Source organism: Heptranchias perlo, chromosome 15 (assembly GCF_035084215.1).
Source record: "Heptranchias perlo isolate sHepPer1 chromosome 15, sHepPer1.hap1, whole genome shotgun sequence".
In the NCBI taxonomy this organism is placed as follows: Eukaryota; Metazoa; Chordata; class Chondrichthyes; order Hexanchiformes; family Hexanchidae; genus Heptranchias; species Heptranchias perlo.
Genome location: NC_090339.1, coordinates 36,310,253 through 36,322,492, shown reverse-complemented (window position 1 = coordinate 36,322,492; position 12,240 = coordinate 36,310,253). Strand labels below are relative to the sequence as shown.

The 12,240-nt window shown below is 42.3% G+C and overlaps 1 protein-coding gene across 1 annotated transcript in view; it reads right to left on the bottom strand.

Moving 5' to 3' along the window:
* Nucleotides 1-1,142: 1,142 nt before the first annotated feature.
* Nucleotides 1,143-12,240, bottom strand: part of kif4 (kinesin family member 4) — a 65,899-nt gene continuing 54,801 nt past the window's right edge. Inside the window, exons 27-31 of the mRNA XM_067997064.1 lie at nt 7,322-7,426; nt 5,783-5,941; nt 4,781-4,894; nt 3,537-3,647; nt 1,143-2,640 (exon numbers count right to left, since the gene is read on the bottom strand). Of these exons, the coding sequence (XP_067853165.1) occupies nt 2,473-2,640; nt 3,537-3,647; nt 4,781-4,894; nt 5,783-5,941; nt 7,322-7,426 (657 nt within the window). The 3' untranslated portion in view covers nt 1,143-2,472. The remainder of the gene's footprint in view (nt 2,641-3,536; nt 3,648-4,780; nt 4,895-5,782; nt 5,942-7,321; nt 7,427-12,240) is intronic.

Sequence of the window (12,240 nt, the reverse complement as noted above, 5' to 3'; positions counted from 1 at the left end):
GAGCTGTATCAATCCAGGTTCGTAACCACCAAGATTGTCATGGATACGAACATAAGGACAAGTTGAATTTACCCAGCAGAGGATCCAATTGGAACAGATATCACCTCCACTGATCACCAGGCTAAGACCACTATCCCAGAAAACAGCAAGGTAACCAGTTCCACTATGGCAACTCATGAGGATGAGGTCATATAAGCTCTGAAAACATTGCTAACTACAAGCAAATAGACCCTAATCCATTCAAGAGACCAGCTGTCTAATGCTGTTATCAGCTATCTAAGGAGTCTAATCATAATTTATATTAAGGTCTATGTCCAAGATTAATTGTCAAATTATACTCAACAAGCCAGTTAATACTAAATTACCATGACACAGCTGAACTTGCTTTGTAACCTCCATTATTCATTCCATCAGTTGACCCTATTAACTAAATAGATGTAGTCTGACCATTATCTTTTCTGACCTATATTCTATTATTTTGGCTATGTAGTTTAACCTCCTATTGGCTTTGTTGATTGCTGCTCTACATTAGTTGGACATGTTTGATGGCCAGTCTAAGACTCCTAGGTGTCGTTCAGCTTCTCCCATAGCTATTTCAACACCATGAAGTACATATTGTCCATTTTCTTCTTATGTGTTGCACATTACATTTATCTGCATTAAATTTCTTTGTTCTGTCCACTTACAAAAAGACAGAGAAAAAAAGAATCTTAGATTAAAAACTGCATGGATCTCAGTTGGAAGTTTTTAATCCAACTGTCGAATGCAAGGAATACAAAGTGGAATCCTGGCCTCTTTCAAAGTACACAGGACATATCTCTCTACTTCGGTTTATTTTGCCCTACTGCAGCCATAAAACTATCTTCAGTACATAGTAGTGACCCCTAGACACATAATCCTCCTCACTGTAGCCAGACAGGTGGGAAGGGATCCCACATCATTGTTCAGGTAAGTTTGCAAGTCTGGATGGAAGAGTCACCAGACAATCCATGAATCATGACAATTTCCCTTTGAAAGAGTGCAATATTAAAAATGTCAAACAAATGCTGATGTGCTTTAACAGGCCTGAAATACCATGGTATTGATTTGTAAAAAAGTGAAATACATGTGTAAATATGCAGACAGCAGTCAGAACTCTTCTAAATCACTTCCTCTTTATTCAATCATTCTAAACTTAACAATTTAACAACAATTTAGAGAAAAACAGAGCTCGAAACAGACTACTTTCCTCCTCTCAGTTTGAAGATATATGGAGATCATGTTTTTAAAAAAAAGTTCATCCTAAACAAGTGTGCCTTCACATGACAAACTTACTACATATCTAGGGGTAGAACAATCACAACTGAAGCTAAAGTAGTATTACAACTCCTTTTCCTTCTACCAGCCACACACATTTCACCAGACTCTCCAAATATTTTCCAACAGTGCTCGCCTCTCTTTTGCAGGCTCAATATCTTTGCTAACTTGGTTCCACACAAGTCACAAGATATGCATTTAAAATGTTTGAAGAAGTCAATTCCTGACTAACAATTATGAAAAGTAAAAGCCAAGTATGGTGTCATGGTGCTGATTCAAATCATTTTCCTTGACTACAAATAATTAAAAATCTTTTTCTGGCTGAATATTCCTAAAATATTACATCTGGAATCGATCAGTCAGACAGAATAATTTGAGATAGTGCCATAACTCATCAAAATAACCAGGAATACTGAAAATCTGAAACAGTAAATTCCAGAAATACATAGCCAGTCTCCATCTGAAAAGGTTAATCTGTCCTTTCTCTTGTCAGATGAAATAGACCCACTGCTACCATTTTCTATTTCAGTTGTGACAATATCATTTCACATTTGGGTAGGACACAAAAATGACATCAAAATTTGCCTAGACTGCACTTTTACATTTGCATGGTTTCTTATATGGAAGTGCACTGCCAATTTATTTAGGCAGTGGGTCTAAAGAGACAGGGTTGTAGAAATTACATATGACAATGAACCAAACTGTACTACGGCAATCTTAGTATCGAGTGGTACATTTGAGGACAAAAAAAGTCAAATGCTAACAATCTCTTTTCTAAAAATTGGATAAAACTGAAAAATCTGTCAAAATAACTTGGTGAAACTTCTCTCCTCTCCCCAGCGTAGCAACTGGTTATTAGTCCAAGTGTACCCTCTGAACAATTGCTCAACATACCCTGGTTAAGAACTTCACAATTACAGAAAATCACTATTCTGTGGTTTTTCACATTAAATGCAGTCTCATTTCAAGGCACACCTTATTGAATACACACACACAACCAAAGTGGAGGAGGAAAAAAGGTGACACAGAAGAAAGTAGGGATAGAATGACATAATTATGGTGCAGCCCCAAGATACTGTACAGCAATTTGCTTCCCTAAAATGATTGCGTCACAAACAAAAAAAGCAACGATACGTTTTAAGAACACAGAAGTATTTACACAGAGGCACTCCTCGCTCACTCTAGGTCTTCAGGGATTGAAGTGTATCCAGTAAAGAAGCTGGTGGTGCAGCTAGACAGGATTTTCTTTTTCTTTTTGATGTATGTGCTGTTCAGATCTTCACTCTCCAGCAGTGGTTTGCGAATCAGCTTTATCTGTCTGAGGTCAGTGATGTCAGTCAGAACCTGAAGAACCAACAGAAGTTTGATTAGTAAATTCTCTTATAACCTCCTCTACCCAACACAAAAAAAAATACAAATATTACATTTTGTAAAAAATTAACAGTTAGGGGCAGATTTTCCATCCATTGGCTACAAAAAGGTGGAAAATCTAACCAGAGACTCGTTCCTAGCACAGCTTTTACTTTACAGGGAATGTGCCATTTTCCACTTCCTGACAGCAGCCATTGAAAGAAAGATAGATTTGCATTTATGTTATGTCTCAAAGTGCTTGGCACTATAAAATTACTTTGAAGTGCAGTGACGTATGTAGGCAAACGCAGCAGCAAATTTCACATGCAAGGAGGTGACTGAACAGTTAGTCCCTTCCTGGCTACGGGAGGAATATTAGCCAGAACAACAAGGGAACCCCCTGCTGCACTTCAGGTAATGAATGTCATGCAATTTTTAATATCCATCTAAAAAATTACTAAACCAGGCAGATGGGGTCTTGGTTTAACATCTCACCTGGAGGATGGCACATCCAACAGTGCAGCATTACCTCAGTATTGCATTGGATTGTCACTGTAGCATGGTCAGTGAACACAACATTCGAACGAGAGTGGTACCAAAAAGAGCCAAGTTGACATTAAATGGTAGAGGCACCTTTTGATCACTGAATGGTATTTGGTATTAACAGTACTCAATAAAATTGTACAGAAACCTTTGAGTTCTGTTCACTTAAATTTCAAATATTCAGTGTTAGTTAAAAATGCATAAATTTACCCTGCATAAACTTTTCTATACCCAGGAACACTTCAACGTTATAATGGTCATAAAATTTAACACTTGAAGGACAATTATGTTCTTTTCTCTCTGACTGCAGTCTTATACAATTCCAGTGAATGAAGAAATATCCTTACCGTATCAGCAGAACTGATGCTGACAGGCTCAAAGAAGCGAGACTCAGATTCAGTGGGATCATCCAGTTTAAAAGAGGTGTCTAATCCATTTTCATTAAGCACACCCTGAGACTAAAAGGGATGGGTGGAAAGAAAAGGAGGCCTAGTTAGAAAGAGCAAAAAGAAGTGAGACAGAGGCTTCAAAGCATCAAGAGAGTTTGAGAATTGAAGTCGCCCCTGCTCGTTGGGACTTACTTAACTGTGGAATAGCAATTGGGTTATGGTCCTGTAAATTGTCTTGTGTAAAATGAATATTCAATTATTACCATTTTTTGATTTTATAGAACAGTCTTCTGTCTCAACAACCCAACAGCAGTTCCTGTATGCAGACATTGGCCCTCATGATCCAGAAGCTATACTTTCTATATTCTTTCATTATAGGTGTGTACCCAAGGGGCTAACAATTCCATACTCGCAGTAAGCTTTTCATTGAATTTATCAAGGTCATGCTTACGCTACCAAACTCTCTGAACAAAGACCACGTTGCCAGAGGTCTACAGTTGTGTGCATGCTGTGGTCAAGAGAATGATGGCAATGCACTTATTATTTTCTGGTGAGTTGTCCTGCTGTGATTTTCCAAATTCCACTGAAATGACACTATGGTGTGAATATTTTTGTTACTCTGATATTTACTTTATTACAGGGGCGCTTTTATCACTGTTTGGAAACTTTGTTTAAAAAGTTAGAAACGTTCCTCATTTTTGTAATATCACAGCAACAAGTCATCACATAGCTTGTAACAAATGAAAGAGGTCCAACTACCCCCCATCCAGTGAGGACTCAACCCCATGCTCAGTTACCTAACTAACTAGTGGGAGTGTGTGCACACACACATGCATCATTCCTGTCAGTATCACTTCACTGTAGTGAAGTTGGACAATGTAGGAAGATGAATAATGCTTACTGGGAATTGAGGTCAGCTGACACATATTAGTCACAACAAAAGGGACAGAATTCAGAATGAGGATACAAAAATCAAGGTGACTATGAAAGAAATTAAAGCAAGTTTGAAGTTCTTTGAACATGAATGGTAAGTAATCCAAAACTGGACCTCTTAATTTTAAAACAATCCCTCTTGAGGGATTAAAAAAAGATATAAAGCAATGATTCAGTAAGCAATCAGTGGGGCTTCATGAACATCAGCACTGAAGTAGAGGGTGGAGAGAGAATTCAGGGAAACCAAAGTCCAAGATGAAATCTCTTACCATACTGACACGATTGTGACACTGGTTGGCATTGCATTTGCAGTGGTCTCCACAATCTAATTTATTCTTCCTGCATTTGCATTGTTTGTTGGCACACCGACCTTTGCAGGAACACTGTAGGCAAAAAAAAAACAATGCAATAGAAATTCATCTAAAATGCTCAAAACTTCTGTACAGAGAAGAGCAGATCATCACTTTGCCAACTCGCTAGCGCCTGTTATACACTATTGCACAGCCAGTTTTATATATCTCCTGATTTTTATTTCCATTGAAGTCATACACATTGGGGTAGATTTTTAACTATCCGGTGGTCTGGTCCATTTTGAGGGTTGGGCCTCATTATCGTACCACCAGCAGGTTGCGGGACCAAAACAGGCACCCCACTGCAGCTTACCATTTCCGACCCAGGGCATCATCAGGCAGCAGCATGGTGGGTCCGGCAAGGGGTGGGGTGGGGTGGGGAGGCCGTGGAGAAGGGAGGGAGTGTGCAGCAGCTCTCATTATTCTTGTGCAGCCTGGAGAAGCATTCCTACTACTCCTGGCCCCACAAAAATAATTTTAAGCTTACTGTTTTTGATCCTTTCCGTTTTTTTGCCAGGTAAAACTGGATGGAGCGTACACAGTACACGCTCCACCCAGTTGTCTCCCAAAATGACAGCTGGGATTGCATATGCAGCATAGGACCCTGATTTGGATATTAAAATTGCCTATTGCCTGAAGCAGGCGGGCACTCTGAAAGCCCAAATAGTAAGCCACTTCCAGGATGGAGTCGGCCAGTTCAGGAACGGGAAGGGGGCAGTAAGCTTTTTCCTCACGATTTGAGGCACTACTATCCTATTTCCTATCCAGCACAGCCAGTGACAATCTCTCCCATTGTTTTAAAAGACACTGCTTACAAACATGACATGGGAGCATTGCTTCCTCTGGACCATGGGACAAGGTTCCCAAAGGCTTGTGAACAGTATACTGAAAATTAATGACATTTAAATGCACAAGACATACCCCTGAATTTGCTTTCTTATTTTCTTTCATTTTAGTGGGTACCCAATCGTCATCTTCCTGAGAATCAAGGTCAGATTCCGAGTCAGATAATAGTTCTTCCAGACTCACACGTGGTGTCATCATGTGGGGCTTTGCAGTGGTCTTCCTCCTGTTCTTCGGCTACAAAAATAAAGACATTCATTAATAGAGCAACAAAATGGTAGATAGCTCCATCAATGGCTCAACTGGAATCAACCATCCAGTGTTCCTTGAAGTAGTGTCAGAACATGCTCATGCCACCATTTATAATATAATCCTCGTTTCTCCTAGTCAAGAATTATAACATGAATTTCACTTCTCATGTTCAGCAGACGTGGGCCCCCATGATCTAAAACGTAATCATTTATGTGCAGTGCAGTAGTTTGCCAATTACCCTTTTTATCAAGAATCTGCACTAGAGGTTGTTCACCATGCACTCCTGATCTCTCCAATGGTAGAAAAACACATTTATTTACAAGGCTTAGGATTACACAGCAGCAAATGAATACAGCAAAATATAATCAGTACGAATGTTTATAAAAAAATTAAAGCCAGTCCATAAGAGTTTAAAAATATCTTTCAGAGCAGACTACACTAATTGTTATACAGCCCCAATAGCCTTCAAGACTTCCTGGTATTAAGCTCTGTACATGGGTGATGCAAATATTTGCACTTTATAGACAGAGCCCAGAGACACTCATTAGATAGAACAAACTAAAGTTATGGCTAATTTCCCTATGAAGAAGCTGCTAGATAGAGAACTGTCAATTAAGGTCAGATCAAAGATAACAGTGGGAGATGCTCGTGTTCCATCTTAGAGTAACTGACACCTATCATCTACTTTCCTATGTACCGCCAATGCTTTAAATATACAACCAGACTTCTCTGCAGCATAGATCATTTTGATGACTTAACCATTAGAGATAATAATTAGAACTAAGCTCACATATTTTGTGAATGATCAACAATGGAAACTATTCCCATCTGATTGCAAACTATAAGCAGGATGTCCATTGTTCTTAAAAGGATCAGCAATGTGATTAGAGTTCAAAAGCTACTGGGGCTTCAGAATATGACAGGTTATAATAAGCTTTCCCATGTGATATTAGTAGTTGAAGTCCATTTTAAAAATATGCAGATTTCATAGTAAAGAGAAACAAGAGACATTTTACAATAAAGCAGGACGAAGCTCTGCTCCAGTCAAACCAAGAACAATGTTGCTAGTATCTGTCTACAGAGCAAGTTACAGATGCAAGCAAGTTACAGATGCACAACTGTGACCAAGCAGAGTTGCATAATGTCTTCTTTTCCCACAGGATGCTTTCGGATAGGAGTTGGGAAGACAGTTGAATGCCTGGCTTCCCTGCGCTATGAGCACTTGATTGACATCACAAATTTCATAATTAGGCCAATTCCATCCAATTTCCTGTAGTTGCGTCAACTCACGGCACTACCCTCATTCACTAAATTTTTTATACATTAATAGCTCATTGCATAAAAGAGAAAAAAAGACATCCTTACCTTGGGAGGAACATACTCAAAGGAAGAACCTGAAGGTTCAGTTGGTGCACCCATTAGGCTGCTATCAGCCAGCTTACTGGTTGTATACTGGAGCAGGTTCAGTTTCTACAAAAAAAAGAGAAAATACATAGTTAAACTCAAATCTCTCTGCAAGCAGCCACTTTACTTCTACCATCTCAAATTTGTGGCCCTAACCATGTATTACGATCAGACTAAAAGGTGCACCGAAATCCACAAACAACTTGAGAAAAGCCATTTGCCCATCTTAGCTCTGGATAACCCCACCTTTTTCCCATCCCCAAAGCAAAGCATCCAATGGTCTCAAGCAATCCAGGACTTTTGCATTCCCTACCCTTCCCAAAATGTCATTTTGAAGTATTGATTATAAATTAGAGGCAAACTTAGGACCAAAACCAGGAAAGTGATCACATGACATCACCCACACTGTCATGCTCAAGGAGCTTATCATAATCCACTGCCATCCTAGTACCCTGGACATTTTTCTTTGATTAAACAAACAGTTTATTCACTGCCCATATTAGACCACCCCATTTTCCCCCCCTCTAATAGTTGGGTCGGTTTTGGTTTTCTTGCTGTTTCGTCCTCAGTAGCTTGCTTCCTTCCTAGTTTACTCATGATCCTCCTGCAGCGACTCTACAGCTCCTGTTATCTTCTTGGTCCAAGTGCCCTGAAATTGGCACAAAGTTTCTCTTATTTATTCATAATTAATTTAATAATTGTCCGTGCCTGATGGCTGAGGTTCTGATTGCTCCAGCAGCCCACACATCTCCTGAAGGCTTCCCATATGGCAACATGACCCCATTCCACCTCCTATCACAAGGCAGCACGAACCAAGAAGCAAAAAGAAATGAGAACAAAAAACAGAAGTAGAGCGAGAGGTAGCATAAAGAAAGTTACACGGAAAAGAAAGGTACAACATTGGAGGTAGAAATTAAGACATCGTTGTACCATTTTAACGGGTGTAAAATAGGCACAATGAGCCCCACTTTCAGAGTCCAACGTTCTGTGTCCGAAGGAGGCCCAAAAACACCTGACCAGAAACTGGGTCAGACCACCCCGGCCGTCTAAAACAGGCGTTAGGCCCTTTGTACATGCTAATGAGGAGCCAAATACCTGTTGTAAGATCCCTCAGGAAAATTGGGCTGTCCTGAGGAGAGTAGGCATTGGGTCTGCTCCGCTCAGGTGTTTTAGACATGTGTGCAGCCTTGCCTAACCAACAGCCATGACAAAAAAGTTTAATTTTTTTTATTTTCACATGGTGTGGTGCCTCCTTGGTGTCAGAGTAAAGGATATCACAGAACAGGTGCAGAACATCCTGCCCTGGTTTTGGTGGGTGGTGGGGGGGGGAAAAAAAAGGGGAACAGCCAGAAGTCATGGTCCATGTCAGAACCAACGACATAGGAAGGAAAAGAGTCGAGGTCCAGGAGCTAGGGACGGAGTTAAAGAGCAGGACCTTAAAAAGGTGATAATCTCTGGATCACTCCCAGTGCTATGTCCTAGTGAGTATAGAAGCAGTAAGATAAGGCAGGTTAATGCGTGGCAGGAGATATGGTGCAGGAGGGAGGGCTTCCGATTCCTAGGGCAATGGGACCAGTTCTGGGGCAGGAGAGATCTGTACAAGGTGGATGGATTGCACTCCAACAGGGCTGGGACCAATGTCCTTGTGGGGAGATTAACTAGTGCTGTGGGGGAGGGGCACCAGGACGAAGCATTAGAGGAGAGAAACGGAGGGCGCAGAAGACTGGGAGAGACAAACAGCATTAGAATAAAGAGTAGTTCAGAAATAGGAAGGATCAGACGGGGGAAAACGCGAGGAAGACTTGGATGGGTTTGGAGTGCATGTGTGTAAATACACGGAGCGTGGTAAATAAGGTTGGTGAGCTGCAGGCACAAATTTCCACATGGGATGATATAGTGGCAACAACGGAGCATTGGGAACTTAACTAGTGCTGCCCGTGGGAACACATCTCTGCTGCTTGGATCCTAACTCGCACCAAGTCCTGTTCTCCCATCACCCGTGCTCGCTGACCTACATTGGCTCCCAGTCCAGGAACACCTTTATTTTAAAATTCTCATACCTCTCCGTGGCCTCACCCTTCCCTATCTCTATAATCTCCTCCAGCCCTACAACACTCCAAGATCTCTGCGCTCCTCCAATTCTGGCCTCGATCCCTTGGGACATTTTTCCTATGTTAAACCGCTATATAAATGCAAGTTGTTAATATTCTTGGCTACAAGGCATTCAGGAAAGATGAGGGAAAAAAGGAGGGGGGAGGAGGTGGTGGCAGTACTCATCAAAGCTACTGTTACAGCACTGGAAAGGGATGAGGATTCAAAGACAAATCTATTTGATTAGAATTAAGGAACAATAGAGGAGCTATCACGCTGCTGGGTGTATGCTATAGGCCACCAAATAGAAGGAGATAGAGGAACAAATTTGCAGGCAAATCGCAAAGTTGCAAGAACTATAGGATGGTGGTAATGGGGGATTTCAATTATCCTAATATAGACTGGGCTAGTAATAGTGTTAAGGGGAAAGAGCAGGAGGAATTCATGAACTATGTACAAGAGAACTTCCTTTATCAGTATGTTTCCAGCCCAACAAGAAAGGAAGCAGTGCTGGATCTGGCTCTTTTTTTTTTATTCGTTCATGGGATGTGGGCGTTGCTGGCGAGGCTGGCATTTATTGCCCATCCCTAATTGCCCTCGAGAAGGTGGTGGTGAGCCGCCTTCTTGAACCGCTGCAGTCCGTGTGGTGACGGTTCTCCCACTGTGCTGTTAGGAAGGGAGTTCCAGGATTTTGACCCAGCGACGATGAAGGAACGGTGATATATTTCCAAGTCGGGATGGTGTGTGACTTGGAGGGGAATGTGCAGGTGGTGTTGTTCCCATGTGTCTCTGCTCTTGTCCTTCTAGGTGGTAGAGGTCGCGGGTTTGGGAGGTGCTGTCGAAGAAGCCTTGGCGAGTTGCTGCAGTGCATCCTGTGGATGGTACACACTGCAGCTACTGTGCGCCGGTGGTGAAGGGAGTGAATGTTTAGGGTGGTGGATGGGGTGCCAATCAAGCAGGCTGCTTTATCTTGGATGGTGTCGAGCTTCTTGAGTGTTGTTGGAGCTGCACTCATCCAAGCAAGTGGAGAGTATTCATCACACTCCTGACTTGTGCCTTGTAGATGGTGGAAAGGCTTTGGGGAGTCAGGAGGCGAGTCACTCGCCGCAGAATACCCAGCCTCTGACCTGCTCTCGTAGCCACAGTATTTATATGGCTGGTGCAGTGAAGTTTCTGGTCAATGGTGACCCCCAGGATGTTGATGGTGGGGGATTCGGCGATGGTAATGCCGTTGAATGTCATGGGGAGGTGGTTAGACTCTCCCTTGTTGGAGATGATCATTGCCTGGCACTTATCTGGCGCGAATGTTACTTGCCACTTATGAGCCCAAGCCTGGATGTTGTCCAGGTCTTGCTGCATGCGGGCTCGGACTGCTTCATTATCTGAAGGGTTGCGAATGGAACTGAACGCTGTGCAATCATCAGCGAACATCCCCATTTCTGACCTTATGATGAAGGGAACGTCATTGATGAAGCAACTGAAGATGGTTGGGCCTAGGACACTGCCCTGAGGAACTCCTGCAGCAATGCCCAGGGGCTGAGATGATTGGCCTCCAACAACCACTACGATCTTCCCTTGTGCTAGGTATGATTCCAGCCACTGGAGAGTTTTCCCCGATTCCCATTGACTTCAATTTTACTAGGGCTCCTTGGTGCCACACTGTCAAATGCTGCCTTGATGCAAGGGCAGTCACTCTCACCTCACCTCTGGAATTCAGCTCTTTTGTCCATGTTTGGACCAAGGCTGTAATGAGGTCTGGAGCCGAGTGGTCCTGGCGGAACCCAAACTGAGCATCGGTGAGCAGGTTATTGGTGAGTAAGTGCCGCTTGATAGCACTGTCGACGACACCTTCCATCACTTTGATGATGATTGAGAGTAGACTGATAGGGCGGTAATTGGCCGGATTGAATTTGTCCTGCTTTTTGTGGACAGGACATACCTGGGCAATTTTCCACATTGTCGGGTAGATGCCAGTGTTGTAGCTGTACTGGAACAGCTTGGCTAGAGGGGCAGCTAGTTCGGGAGCTCTGGGGAATGAAGGGGCAAGTTTCAACGGAGGAGCATGTGGGAAACAGTGATCACAATATTAGGTTTAGAGTAGCTATGGAAAAGGACATTGAATAATCAAATGTGAAAATACTCAACTGAGAGCAGCAAATTTCAGAAAGTTGATAGGGGACCTGGCCCGGGTGGATGGGAATCAAAAATTGGCAGGTAAAACAGTAAATGAGCAATGGGAGGCCTTCAAAAGAAGATATAGTTTGGGTACAGACTAGACACCTTCCCACGAGGGGAGAAGGAAGGACATCCAAAGCTTGAGCTCCCTAGATGACTAAACATAGAGATTAAACAAAAAAAAGGCTTGTGATAAATGTCAGGCTCATAATACAGTAGAGAACCGAGCTGTATACAGAAAGTAGAGGAGAACTGGAAAAGGAAAGAGGGGCAAAGACAATGCATGAGACTAGGTCAGTGAGTAATATAAATGGGAATCAAAAAGGAGATCTTCTTGTGGAGGTAGAGGGCATTACTGAGGTACTAAATGAATACTTTGCATCTGTCTTCACTAAAGAGAATGCTGCTAATGTCACAGTAAAGGAGGAGGTAGTAGAGAAATTGGATAGGATAAAAATAAAAGGAGGTACTTAAAGGTTGGCAGCGCTCAAAGTAGAAAAAAGTCACCAGGTCCAGCTAGCATGCTGAAGGAAGTGAGGGTGAAGATACCCACAATCTTCCAATCCTCCTTCAATATGGGAATCAGAGGGCTAGAGGATTGCAAATGTTACACC